This window comes from Oryctolagus cuniculus, chromosome 1, assembly GCF_051225735.1.
Source record: "Oryctolagus cuniculus isolate XC-2025 breed Fujian yellow rabbit chromosome 1, ASM5122573v1, whole genome shotgun sequence".
NCBI classification, from domain to species: domain Eukaryota; kingdom Metazoa; phylum Chordata; class Mammalia; order Lagomorpha; family Leporidae; genus Oryctolagus; species Oryctolagus cuniculus.
In genome coordinates this window covers 199659474-199674304 of record NC_142867.1, presented here as the reverse complement: position 1 = coordinate 199674304, position 14831 = coordinate 199659474, and the positions used below count along the sequence as shown (strand labels likewise).

The window sequence follows — 14831 nt, the reverse complement described above, 5'->3', positions numbered from 1 at the left end:
GTGGAAGATGGCCCCAAGTCCTTGGGCCCCTGCACCTGCGTGGGAGACCCGAAGAGGCTCCTGGCTCCTGGCTTCAGATTGGCTCAGCTCCAGCCATTGCAGCCAACTGGGGAGTGAACCAGCAGATGGAAGACCTCTCTCTCTCTCTCTGCCTCTCCTCTCTCTGTGTAACTCTGACTTTCAAATAAATAAATAAATCTTTTTTTTTTTTTTTTTTTTTTTTGACAGGCAGAGTGGACAGTGAGAGAGAGAGACAGAGAGAAAGGTCTTCCTTTGCCGTTGGATCACCCTCCAATGGCCGCCGCTGCAGCCGGCGCACCGCGCTGATCCGATGGCAGGAGCCAGGATCCAGGTGCTTTTCCTGGTCTCCCATGGGGTGCAGGGCCCAAGCACCTGGGCCATCCTCCACTGCACTCCCTGGCCATAGCAGAGAGCTGGCCTGGAAGAGGGGCAACCAGGACAGAATCCGGTGCCCCAACCGGGACTAGAACCCGGTATGCCGGCGCCGCAAGGTGGAGGATTAGCCTATTGAGCCACGGCGCCGGCTTAAATAAATAAATAAATCTTAAAAAAATTCATTGTATACAAAAAGTCCTTATTACAATGGCACAATAAATATTATCAATTATTACATTAAGATATAAGGAAAATGGTATATTCTTTTTGGAACATTCAAATTTTATATATTTCACTTTATATGCACTGTGCCCAAAATTAAAACAAATTTTCAGATTGCTGGATTCAGACTTTCTCCCTTTTGGTAACTGCTCTCTTACAAACAGTAGTATATTTTAACCTATTAGGCTTATGGCTGAGAAGGCACACAAGGCCCTCCACACGTGGAGAAATGATGACCCCCAATGGCTGAACACAGGCATCTGCAGTACCTACTCTCTCTACCTCACAAGTGGCACATCCCAGTTTCCCTGGACTGCCAGCTGCATTGCTCAGACACTTGCACACTCTGCTGTTCTTAGGCTCTTGGTGTTGGCAACTGCTAGAATTAACTTGTATTTGCTGAACTGGTATCAAAGACATCATAGAGGGCCAGAGAAATTTTATGAGTTGATAGTCATAGGGAAATCAGGAGGGAGTTCAGCTCAGCTCACACGGCCGAAATAATTGGCAGAACAGTAGGGAGTTTGAAGCAAGTATAATCTATTTTCCTAAGACCAGAAGGCCACAGGGAAGAACATTTATAATTTCAATGTGATTCTTCCAGAAAACAAATACCTCACTGATGTATGGAGACTACTCTGTGGTGTGCCTGCGCCACACCTCTGAGCTCTTCTGTTAGCTACACACGTGGCCCACTTCAGTGCAGGAAGCTTCTGTGAAATATCAGAGCATACACTCAATTATCTAAGAAAGACTGAAAATACTTCTCTTCTTAATCGCACACCTATGTGAGGCTGAATTTTATTCCTATGCTTCAATCAAAACAACATGTCAAAGCAGGTTGAATGAAGAAGCAGGTAAGTACCTAGGTGTCTTCTCTTAAGCCAGCTTTTAAAGAAATTTGCAAAGATGTAAAGCAATGCCATTCTTCTCCCTAAATTTCTCTCTCAAATAATTTTTCATTTCTTGGTTTTCTTATTTATAAGTAGACAAAAAGAACTGTACTGACCTGATGGTACACTTTCCACATTGGCTCTGGACCATGTGGTTTGATTTGGCCAATGAGATATTAAAAAGCACAATGCAGGCAAAGGTTTAGAAATGCCTGAATGTCAGGGCTTGCCATTTTTCTTCCTTCCTTTGGAATCCAGCCAGCCACCACAGGAAAAACGTCAGACTAGTCCAGTGGACACATGGAGCCCAGCAAACAGCCAGCACAAACAGCCTGTCTTGTGAGTGAGGCCTGGACCATTTAATCCGTCAAGTTACCAGACAACTGCAACCACATGAGTGACCCCTGGCAAGATTCACACAAAAACTCCAACTGAAACCAAAGAGCCGGTCATCAGAATTGTAAATCATTACTGTTTTAAGTCACTAGATTCTGGGGTTTTTTTTATTCAGCAATTTTTAACTAATAACAAAGTATATGATGTTTAAGTAATATCTACATTTTTACCAAGTTCAAGTTGTCAGTTGTTTCAAAAAGTAATTTTTAAATATTAACATAGGAATAACATAAAAATAATTGCTTAAGGACCAGCACTGTGGCATAGCTGGTTAAGCCACCACTCACAATGCCAACATTCCATATCAGAGTGCTAGATTTTTTTTTTTCCACAAATATATTTTCCATCCTTTTTTTTTTTTTAAGATTTATCTGAAAAACAGAGTTACAGAGAGAGGTAGAGCAGGGGGCGGGGGGGGATCTTCCATCTGCTGGTTCACTCCCCAGATGACCGCAACGGCTAGAGCTGAGCTGATCTGAAGCCAGGAGCCAGGAGCTTCTTCCGGGTCTCCCATGTGGATGCAGGGGCCCAAGGACTTGGGCCATCTTCCACTGCTTTCCTAGGCCATAGCAGAGAGCTGGATCAGAAGTGGAGCAACCAGGTCTCAAATCAGCGCCCATATGGGATGCCAGTGCTGTAGGCTGGGGCTTTAACCCGCTGTACCACAGTGCTGGCTCCAGAGAGCTAGTTTAAGACCTGGACACTCTGCTTCTATCCAGTTCCCTACTAATGTGCCTAGGAAGGCAGAGGAAGATGGCCCGATTGCCTGGGCCTCTGCCACCCAGGTGGGAGACCAGGATGGAGTTCCAGTCTCCTGGCTTTGGCCTGGCCCAGATCTGGCTGTCGCAACCATTTGGGGAATAAACCAGCAGACTGAGGATCTCTCTCTCTCTCTCTCTGTTGCTCTGTCAAACAAATGAATGAATAAATCTTTTTTAAAAATTCCTTAAATTTGAATAGTACTTTGTGTTTTTTGAGTTGCTATTATATGCCTGTACATAAAACACTGGTTCTCAAAATGTGGTCTGCAGACCCCTTAGGGTCTCCAACGTCAAAACTATTTCTACAATGATACTCTCACTTTTCTCAGTGTTGACACTGCACTGATGACACAAAAGCAATGGCAAATAAAATTGCTGGGGCCTTAGTACAAATCAGTACAGTGGTTTAATCAAAGTAACATATCCAAATAGACTGACCACAGAACCGGGTAACTATACAAGTATCTTCTATTAAACCAGACTTAAAAAGAAATTTGAGAAGACATAAAACATGCCACTCTTGGGGCTGGCACTGTGGCATAGTAGGTTAAGTCTCTACCTGTGGCGCCAATATCCCATATAGGCGCCAGTTTGTGCCCCCACTGTTCCTCTTCTGATCCAACTCTTTGCTTATAGCCTGGGAAAGCAGTATAAGATGGCCCAAGTGCTTGCTTCAGCCTCTGCACCCGTGGGAAACCAAGAAGAAATTCCTGGCTCCTGGCTTCAGATTGGCCCAGCTCTGGCCATTGTGTCCATTTGCGGAGTAAACCAGTGGATGGACAGATGGAAGACTCTTCATCTCTGTCTCTCTCTGTTTTTAACTCTGCCTCTCAAATAACTAAATCTTAAAAAAAAAAAAAAAAGCTACTCTTTTTGCTAAATTTATTTTTAAATAGTTATTCTTCATAATAGTATCTATGACAATATATAATTACTATTATCTTTAAATGAATGAATGAATGAATAAACATTAGGAGGGTAAAGGGGTTCTCAGACTACAAAGTTTGCAACTACTCTGGAAAGTAGAACTGGTTGAACCTACTTTTACAGACAAATAGGCTTAGTAAAGTTAAGTAACTTGCCCAAGATTATCAGAGCATTGTTCACAATCCTAACTACACCTGAGAAACACCAAGGAGCTTTCTGGGTGTTCCAGGATGAAGAACAGCCATTTAATTTTTTTAGTGCTAGGTGATTCTCACGTGCAGCCCCATGTGCAGGCAAATGGATGATCAGGCTACAGGTCTCCCAAACACCAATCTGATCAGTAAGTCTATAAAATACATCTTCTTTTACATTCAGACCCCACTACTTTACTTACAGGACTTTTGCTTTGCCACTCAACAGGACAGTTGTAATCTTGCATGATCCAGGGATGGTTCAATAGGTTTTTCACAGAAATCCGTTTCTTTGGGTCCACCTAGTGGCCATTTAGAAGTAGCTAGAGATTAACATTTCCAATAGATAACACAGAACACCTTTCCTCCTCAGAACTCAAAATGCATCAGAACAGATGTAAACTTTATCATCATAAAAATGCTGTCAAAGACCTTAAAATGGCCTTGGAATAAATTCTTTTAAGAAAGGCAATAGAGGCAAAAAAAAAAAAAAAAAAAAGGAAAAAAAAAAAGCTATAGCAACCAACAGAGGCTTAGGAGATAAGTGTTTAACAAACATGAACTTCATTGGTATGGACATTATTCATGAAGTTCAGTCAATCTATTGTATGATGTAATAGTCTTTTGCTGGAAAACCTATTCATGGGAAATATTCACCAATTTAATATTCAAGCAGCCACAATGCAGGGCATTCACACTGAATATGCAATCTCTACCTCTGATGAGCTTACAATCACACAGAACAAGTTGAAAAGCACACCTTTCTTTTCCATTTGTAATTTTCAAATGTGAGGAGAGGAAAATTAATCAGCAAAGATTAAGTTTTTTGAAGTCTAGAAGAAAGACTGAGGGTTTTCAATCTTATTATGGAGATTTGGTGGTCTGGCCCTACTTAATCGAGGTGGGTGAGCCTGAGGTAAATTCTGAATTAAAGGTGGAGATGGCTTAATAGATGGAAAAACTGGAAGATAGTCTGAATACTTAATGAAAAAAATATTGCACTAATAATACTGTACTCAGATTTTCACAGTGTTTCCTATCAATCTCATTTTATCCTTGTAACATTACATGGCAAATGAGGCCAAATTCTGAAGCCCCATCCTACAGATCAGACCCAGTGTAGGCAGCATGCCTACTGACTGTAGGATGAATACTTCAGCACTCCTATCTTTCACCCTCAGAGACTCATTCCACTAAACTGGTGATTCTCAAAGTGTGGTCCCAAAACCAGCAGCTTCAGCATCACCTGGGAGCTTGTGTGAAATGCAAATTCTTGGGGCCAGCATTATGGCACCATGCGTTAAGCCACCACCTACAGTACTGGCATCTCATGAGCACTGATTTGAATCCTGGATGCTCCACTTCTGATCCAGCTCCCTGCTAATGTGCCTGGGAAAACAGAAGTTGGCCCAAGTGCTTGGGCCCCTGCCACCCACAAAGGAGACTTGGATGGAGTTCCAGGCTCCTGGCTGCAGCCTGTTGTAGCTATCTGGGGAGTAAACCAATGGATGGAAGATCTGTTTCACTTTTCTCGCCCCAACTGCTGAACTCTGCCTTTCAAATAAATAATCTTTTTTTTTTTTTTTAATTTATTTTAAAGGCAGAGTTACAGAGACAGAGAGGGAGAGACACAGAAAAAGGTCTTCCACCCACTGGTTTACTCCCAAATGGCCACAATGACTGAGGCTGGGCCAGGCCAAAGCCAGGAGCTTTCTCTGGGTCTCCCACATGAGTACAGGGGCCCAAGGACTTGGGTGATCCTCTGCTGCTTTCCCAGGTGCATCATTAGGAGCTGGATCAGAAGTAGAGCAGCCAGGACTTGAACTGGTGTCCATATAGAATGCTGGTGCTACAGGCAGCAGCTCAACCTGCTGCGCCACAGCGCAGGCCCAAAATAAATAAATCCTTTAAATAGGAAAAAAATGTAAATTCTTAGTCCGGCCCCAGACCTATTGAATAAGACACTACAGGATTGGGGCCCAACAACTTTGTTTTAACAAGCCCATCTGGCAATTATGGATAGATGCTCGAGAATCAGAATCACTGGACTAGATCGAAGTGTCCAATCAACTGTACATCAGCTTATTCAAGCACCCATTCAGTATATACTGTATACCTAACGTGCTTAAGTGGGAACAAGATAACAGAAAAGACTGGAGCGAAAGCTACCTAGACAAAGCAACCACAGCTCATGGAAAAATAAGAGAAAGAACATCAGAGGCCAGTGCTGTGGCACAGCAGGTTAAGCCTCTTGCTGTGATGCCACCATCCCACATGGGTGCCAGTTTGAGACCTGGTTGCTCCACTGGTGATCTAGCACCCTGCTGTTGCACCCACGTGGGAGACCAGAAAGAAGCTCTAGGCTCCTGGCTTTGGCTTGGCCCAGCCCCAGCCACTGGGGCCATTTGAGGAGTGAATCAGTGGATGAAGATCGATTCTCATCCTCATATTCTTTTCTTTTCTCTCTCTCTCTCTCTCTCTCTCTCTCTCTCTCTCTCTCTCTCTCTCTCCCCTTCTTCCCTTTCCTCCCCCTCGTCCTCGTCCTCCTATCTCTGTAACTCTGCCTTTCAAATAAAATAAGTAAATTTTTGAAAGAAAGAAAAAGAACATCAGCAAAGACATACAGCAGAAGTTTTTTAGAGTTTACAGCATAAGAAAGGAATCAGTAGAGGTTATTTTCAAAGTAGATACAATCAATGGAATCTTTTCTAATCTGATAATGATAAATGTAGTGGGTCCACAGATATTTTAAAAGTTGGATCAAGCAACTTAATAACAGACTTCTATTACTTAAAAATAAGTAACAAAGTTTACCTGTAGCATTTGTTGAAGAAGCAGAATACTACTGGGAGACAGCCACTTAGGAACATCATATTTCCCCCTCTACAAAAAACAAAGAAAACATTTAGGAGATTTAGGTTCGATCAGCCTTGACACAAATTTCTAAGGTAATAATATCCTATAGGTTTATTTCTAAGCCCAAAGACTTCATCCAACGGCAATTTTGGTTAAGCATTGTTGATAAGAAATTCATTTCTTGCCTTGAACAAAATCCAGTAAACTGAACACTACCATCATTTCTAAATTATCCACATACCAAAGGTCTAGAGCAAAGAGAATTTAACGTGGAAAATAAAAATGTTACAGATCTTGGGAATCGACAGTGTGATTACATGGATAGCAGATATACACTGTGCTCAATTTGTATTGCTGAAGAAAGTTTAGTTCATAATCTCACAGCAATTATCAGTTGACACAATGAAGCAGCAGAAAAGTATATTTGGTGGGAAGGCATAGGCTACGGTTAAAACTGGGTCACACAGTATCAACAAAGCAGAATTCATAATGACTGAGACAAACTAATGAAAGCTACTTTCTAAAACAAGTACAGGCTGGCGCTGCGGCTCACTAGGCTAATCCTCCGCCTGCGGCGCCGGCACACTGGGTTCTAGTCCCAGTAGGGGCGCCGGATTCTGTCCCAGTTGCCCCTCTTCCAGGCCAGCTCTCTGCTGTGGCCAGGAAGGGCAGTGGAGGATGGCCCAAGTCCTTGGGCCCTGCACCCCATGGGAGACCAGGAAAAGTACCTGGCTCCTGCCATCGGATCAGCGTGGTGCGCCGGCCGCAGCACGCTGGCCGCGGCGGCCATTGGAGGGTGAACCAACGGCAAAGGAAGACCTTTCTCTCTGTCTCTCTCTCTCACTGTCCACTCTGCCTGTCTAAATAAATAAATAAATAAAACAAGTACCTGTTTGTGCAAATGGAAGACTCAGGAGACAAATGTTTATGACCTACTATACATAGAAACTATGGCCACCAAGTCATGAACCAAAGATATGACCAAGTAGTTGCTAAACAATAATACATGTCAGAATACCTCTTTACATAACCTGCCATATACCCCCTGTTCCCAATTCAGAAGAAATAATAAAACACTTTCTCACAACAGAAAAGTAAACTGCTTAAAGATGCTAGGATAAAAGGCTATTTGAGAAAAATTAAGATTGAATTGTAACTTAAAGTATACACCAAAATTAATTGTACTCTGATTAAATGCAAATATAAAACCTTAAGATTATTTAAAGAAAGCATGGTTATTTTTAGAATCTTTTTGGACATTACAGCAAAGTCAAAAACTATAAATAATAATATACAACAAAATAAAAAGTTGACATTTCTTTACAGCAAAACAGAACAGGAAGTCTGCAGTGTGGCACAGAAGGTCAAGCTGCCACCTGCAACACCTGCATCCCATAGGACCCCCATTCAAGTCTCAGCTGCTCTACTTCCAATCCAGATCCCCGCTAATTTGCCTGGGGAAGCAGCAGAAGCTGGCCTGAGTACTTGGGCCCCTAGCACCCACAAGGGAGACCCAGATGAAATTCCAGTTTCCTGGTTTTGGTGTGGGACAGCCCCAGCTGCTGCAGCCATTTGGGGAGTGAACCAGCAGATGGAAGGCATGCTCTTTCCGTCTCCCTTCCAAATAAAATCTTAAAAAAAAAAAAAAAAAAAAAAAAAAGGCTTACTTATTTGAAAAGCAAAGTTACAGAAAGAGGGGAAATAGAAAGAGGGGAAATGACAGAGACAGAGAGATCTTCTATTCACTGGTTGACTTCCCAAATGGCCTCAACAGGAACTGTGGTAAGCCAAAGCCAGGAGCCAGGAACTACATCAGAGTCTCCCATATGGGTGCAGGGATTCAAGTACTCAAGCCATCTTCTATTGTTTCCCAAGGTGCATTAGCAGGGAGCTGAACTGGAAGTGGGGCAGCCAGGATATGAACCAGTGCCCATTTGAGATGTCAGCGTCATAGGAAGAAGGCACAACACTGGCCCCCAATAAATAAATTAAAAAAAAAAAAAAACCACTGACAACTTAGTTAACTAACAACAAAATGGGAAAAATATCTTTTCCAATCAAATGACAAAAGATTAATATACTTAATCACATAAAAAGATCACAGAAATCATTACGATGTCACCACTACCACACTTGTTCTCATCTTTTTCTCCACCTCAGTAAATAGCAACTTCATTCTAAGAACGGCTCAGGTCAAAAACCTCGAAGTCGGCCAGCGCTGCGGCTCACTAGGCTAATCCTCCCTGCGGTGCCGGCACCCCGGGTTCTGGTCCTGCTTGGGGTGCCGGATTCTGTCCCGGTTGCTCCTCTTCCAGTCCAGCTCTCTGCTGTGGCCTGGGAAGGCAGTGGAGGATGGCCCAGGTGCTTGGGTCCTGCACCCGCATGGGACACCAGGAGGAGGCACCTGGCTCCTGGCTTCGAATCAGTGCAGCGCGCCAGCCGCAGCACGCCAGCCGTAGCGGCCTTTTGTGGGGTGAACCAACAGAGGGAAGACCTTTCTGTCTGTCTCTCTCTCACTGTCTAACTCTGCCTGTCAAAAAAAAAAAAAAAAAACCCTCAGAGTCATCTTCAACTCCTCTCTCACACCTTTCATCCAATTTGTCAACATCTATTGCATCTATTGGCTCCATGTTCAAAATCTATCGAGAATCACTCATCACTACCTCTAATACCACCATCCTCATCTAAGCCAACACAATCTCTCATCCACCAGACTGCCAACAAGCTCCTAACTGGTCTTCCAGATTCCACCACTGAACCCCCTGGCCTAGTCTCCACTCACCACCAATTTTATTTCCTTTTTTAAATTTGTACCTATTCGAGAAACAGAAAGACAAAGAGACAGATAGAGAACCCTCAATCTGCTGGTTCACTCCCCAAATGACCACAAAAGCTGAGACTGGGCCAGGTTAAAGCCAAGAGTCAGGAACTCAATCTGTGTCTCCCACATGGGTGGCAGAGACCCAACTACTTAGCCATGAGTTGCTGCCTCCCACGGTCTACATCAACAAGAAGCTGGAATTAGGAGCCAGAGCCACGCATCAAACCCAGGCACTAGGATGTGGAACAAGGGTCTCCAAACTAGAATCTTAAGAAGTAGGCCAGGGGCCGGCACCATGGCACAGGTTAATCCTCCAACTGCAGAGCCGGAATCCCATATAGGTGACGGTTCTAGTCCCAGCTGCTCCTCTTCCAATCCAGCTCTCTGCTATGGCCTGGGAAAGCAGTAGAAGATGGCTCAAGTCCTTGGGCCCCTGCACCCACATGGGAGACCAGGAAGAAGCTCCTGGCTCCTGGCTTTGGATTGGTGCAGCTCTGGCCGTGGTGGCCATTTGGGGAGTGAACCAACAGAAGGAAGACCTTTCCCTCTGTCTCTCCCTCTCACTTTCTGTAACTCTACCTTTAAATAAATAAATAAAACCTTAAAAAAAAAAAGCAGGCCAAACACCCACTCCACAAACCCAGCCACCCCACCTTTTTTTTTTTTTTTTTTTTTGAAGATTTATTTGAAAGTCAGAGTCACACACAGAGAGGAGGAGGGGTGGGGGGGGAAGGGAGGGAGGGAGGGATCAGTCGGTCTTCCATCTGCTGGTTCACTCCCCAATTGGCAGCAATGGCAGGAGCTGCACCAACCTAAAGCCAGGAGCCAGGAGCTTCTTCTGGGTCTCCCATGAGGGTGCTGGGACCCAAGGACTTGGGCCATCTTTTTTTTTTTTTGAAAGGTAGAGTTACAGAGAGGCAGAGAGAGAGAAAGGGGCCCAAGGACTTGGGCCATCTTCTACTGCTTTCCCAGGCCACAGCAGGGAGGTAGATGGGAAGTGGAGCAGCTGAGACTCGAACCTATGCCCATATGGGAAGCCAGCACTGCAGGTGCCCTGCCCCCAATATTCTTTTAAAACATTAGGCCAAGTCATGTCACTTCACTATTCAAAACCCTCCATGGCTTCCTATCTTGCACAGAATGAAATCCAAATTTCTTACCCTAACCCTAAGGCCATGCATGACCTGTATCCCCACATCCACCTCACTCCTTGGTATCTCTTAAATTTACCTCCTAACTCTCCCCCTCACCCACCAAACGAAAGTCATATGTCAAGCATGCTCTGGCTGGCGCCACAACTCACTAGGCTAATCCTCTGCCTGCGGCGCCAGCACACCGGGTTCTAGTCCCGGTTGGGGCGCAGGTTCTGTCCCGGTTGCTCCTCTTCCAGTCCAGCTCTCTGCTGTGGCCCGGGAAGGCAGTGGAGGATGGCCCAAGTCCTTGGGCCCTGCACCTGCATGGGAGACCAGGAGGAAGCACCTGGCTTCTGGCTTTGGATCGGCACAGCACGCTGGCCACAACGCATCGGCCATAGCGACCACTTGGGCGGGGTGAACCAACGGTAAAAGGAAGACCTTTCTCTCTGTCTCTCTCTCACTGTCCACTCTGCCTGTCAAAAAAAAAATGCTCTTAAAAAATTATTTGAGAACAGTTTGAAGTTAACATTGTGAGCTAGTAATACAAAGGGTTCCCACTGAAACACATTCTTAAGGATACAGGGACAGCAACCAAAAAGAGAAGAAGAAAAAGAAGAAAAGCCAACAGTAACTGAAAGAAGCTAGGCAAAGAGTGGAGGCAGGTGGGTGGAGATGTCAATCAGCTCTAGCACTGGAGTTCTCTATTTTTATGAACTTTCTAGGATATACTTCCTAAAGAAATCAGTCCAGCTTAAAGGTAAGGAGAGAAATGGACAAATATGGGTCACCCAAAGTCCTAAGTCTACATGGCAGGCTTGATTCCAATTATGCTAAAGAAGTAATAGGGGCTAGGGTAGGCCCTGAGGCATAGCAGGTAAAGCCCGCCTCCTGCAACACTGGCATCCTATATGGGTGCCAGTTCAGGTCCTGGCTGCTCCACTTCTGATCCAGCTCCCTGCTAGTGTGCCTGGAAAAGCAGCGAAGGATGGCCCAAGTTCATAAGCCAAAGAAACTCCTGGCTCCTGGCTTCAGCCCGGTCCATCTCCAGCCATTGTGGCCATTTGGGGAGTGAATCAGCAGGTGGAAGATCTCTCTCCCTCCCTCCCTCCCTCACTCTCTGTAATACTTTCAAATTAATAAATTTTTTTTTTTAAAGTAATAGGAGACAGACATTTGGCACAGCAATTAAGATGCTGGTTGGGACACCCTCATCCCATATCAAAGTGTCTGGGTTCAAGTCCCAGCTCTGCTCCTGATTTCAGTTTCCTACTAATGCACATCCTGGTAAGCAAAATAGTTGGTCTCTGTAACCCACTTGAGAAACTTGAATGGAGTTCCCAGCTCCTGACTCAACCCGTACAGCCCTAGTCACTGCAAGGCATCTGGGGAGTCAACCAGCAGATGGTTCTGTCTCTTTCTGTCTCATAAATAATATGTTTTCCTACCCTTAAAAAAATAAAGTCATCAGAGACCCAAAAGAGTATTTTCAACCCATGAACTTATGGAGAAAAGATTCTGACATTGAAACAACTCAACCTCTCTGATGAGAATAAACATACTGACCTACAAAGTATTTCCTAGAAAGGGCAGAGCTTCCATTTTATTACAAATGGCATTTAATATTATCAAATTTTCACTCACTCTGTATCTAAAGCATTTGATATGACCCAGAGAACTCACTCTTTTTTTTACAGCTTGCCAGGGGACTTCAACACTTGCCAAAGTCAGAAACTGACAAAGCTTTGTTTCTGAATTACAGTAATGAAGCCTCTTATTCATCTCTCCCTACTCCCTACTGTCACTAGCCTACAGCCAAATGAATCCCAACCTGAGTGGTCAGTGCTGCTTGGGCTCCATACCTATCCCCAGGAAAAAAGGATTATTCAATGCTTTAACCAGTGTCCTGGAACTCAGCAGTAATTCACGGTTGCTGCATGCCTGGCCCTGACCTATTCAGTCTCCCTGTCATATCATGCCTTGAGACCAAGGCTGCTCATGAGTCTAACCTTGGGGACTTGATTTGTTCTCCTTCTTGGTAAACTGCCCATCTAACTGGTCTTCCAAACATGTTTACTTCCTCTTGGCAGGGTCTGTTATAGAGTGCTGACCAGCCTGAGACAGGGCCCTCCTACCTGATTAAACAGGGATGATCTACCTGAGTCTGATCCCCACCTGCTCCCACAGTGGCCTCTGTCACGCTGCACTCACTGTTGGGCCTCCCGGTGCTCTCAGTGGTCTTCCAACATGCTGACTGGTAGCCCAGCCATTTGCAGCTTACCCTCTGGCTACCACCTGCCCTGGGTGGAAAAGTGAACCCCGCAACTGTACAAGAATGCACTTCTGCTGCTTTAAGCCACCATGCTGTAGAACTTTGCTACAACCACCCTAGGAATCCCATATCCGACTTCACTTCATATTATCTCTCCCCAAGCAGCATCACCCACTCTAAGGATAACTCTGATTTCAGTTTCAGTCCTTTCTGGTCTCTTACAAAATGCAAGCTAACGGACTCATAACCAGAATTACCCAAATAAATATAAGTATACCTTTAAATTCAGAAACTACACGTGAAAAAGAGTACTCTTAATTAAAAGAAGTCCTCCGAAGAAGCCAGATATGAAATACTCAAAGTACTGAATAAAGAATGCTTCGCCACACCAATCCCAAGTTTCTCTTGGACTCTTGTCATCATTCCTATCATCTCACTTTGAATTTATGAGCTGCCTTTTAACAGATCCCCTGTGCTTTGCTGTGAGTTAGCATCACAGAAGCAGTCCTGCAGAGGCAGAAAGAACAAGTGAATGAGAAGCGTGGCATTCAGCACACTAGTGACCGCAATGGATTGGAGCCATGCATTGTTGCTGTGGATTCGTTCTGAGAGGAGCGTGGTGGGGGCAAGAGGCGGGAGTCACCACACAGACCCCAGGGAATAGGGTGAAAGCAGGCCTGGGGTAAGCACCCTGCAGACTCGTTTATTTTAGTTGCTACAGCAGCTTATATAGCCAAGGCAGCCAATCCGGTCAAGGGGTGGTCTATGCCCTAACCAATCACACCCTGTTGCCATGTGGTTTCCGAAGCCATCCAATCACAGCCTGTCGCCAGTCAGGCTCCATTGTCATGTGGTTTCCGAAACCATCCAATCACAGCCTGTTGCCAAGCAGTTTCTATTGCCAGTGGCCATCTTGGCATGGCCTTCTCATTCTACCACAATGCATTAAGCTGGAATCCCAGTTTTGCTTCTTACTAGCTCTATGAACTTGTACAAGTTATTTAATCTCTCTGACCCTATTTCCTAACAGAGTAGGCTAAAGACAAAGCACCCAGGTCCAAATCTAAGACTCACTACTTACTAGCTCCATGACCTTGAAGCCCTTTAACCTTACTGTGCCTCAGTTTCCTCATATACAAAAAGAAATAGAATAGCACTTGTTACACAGAATTGTTCCTAGGATTCGATGATTTAATACATACAAAGCACTTAAAAACTCAATGAGTGTTAATTTCTGCTGCTGCTGCCCCCACTACCACTATTACTGTCTGCAATGCCACTTACAGGAGCATAAAAAGAATAGAGGGGCCAACACTGTGGTGTAGCAGGTAAGGCCACCATCTGCAGTGTGGCATATGGGCACTGGTTCATGTCCTGGCTGCTCCATTTCTGACCCAGCTCTCTGTTATTGCCTGGGAAAGCAGTGGAAGATGGCCCAAGCTGAGCTTTGCCCCTATACCCATGTGGGAGACCCAGAAAAGGCTTCAGGCTCCAGGCTCCTGGCTTTGGATCAGTGCAGCTCCAGACATTGCAGCCATCTGGGGAGTGAACCAGAGGATGGAAGATATCTCTCTCTCTGCTTCTTATTCTCTGTAACTCTGCCTTTCAAATAAATAAATAAATCTTTAAAAAAAAAAAAAAAAAAAAAAAAAGAAGAGGATGTGTATGACAGTACCCAACACACTGCCCTGCACATAAAAGATAGTAAATGTTTACTGAGTCAGAAATAAGCAGAAGAGAGAGACTCAAAAACGTAGTGGACTAGAGATGGACGTGTTGGCCAAGTCTTATGAAAGCCAGAGTATTAAATGTTTGGGATAGTAAGAAAGGCTAAAGCTGTTCTGAGGAATGCCATGTGGCCTCTCAGTGGAACTCTGGTCCACTGCAGCTTCCTCCAGTGTGGAGACAACACACCCGCCCAGTGTAGAGAGAACACCTCTGTGTCATCACTTGCAAGTCATGA

At 44.6% G+C, this 14831-nt stretch overlaps 1 protein-coding gene across 3 annotated transcripts in view; it reads right to left on the bottom strand.

Moving 5' to 3' along the window:
• MELK (maternal embryonic leucine zipper kinase) overlaps nucleotides 1-14831 on the bottom strand; it is an 84358-nt gene that overhangs the window by 33700 nt on the left and 35827 nt on the right. For all 3 annotated transcript variants that reach the window (XM_008265306.5, XM_002707984.6, XM_051844058.3), the window contains 2 exons: nucleotides 6601-6669; nucleotides 3990-4088 (listed from right to left, as the gene is read on the bottom strand). In XM_008265306.5, the coding sequence (XP_008263528.1) occupies nucleotides 3990-4088; nucleotides 6601-6669 (168 nt within the window). The remainder of the gene's footprint in view (nucleotides 1-3989; nucleotides 4089-6600; nucleotides 6670-14831) is intronic.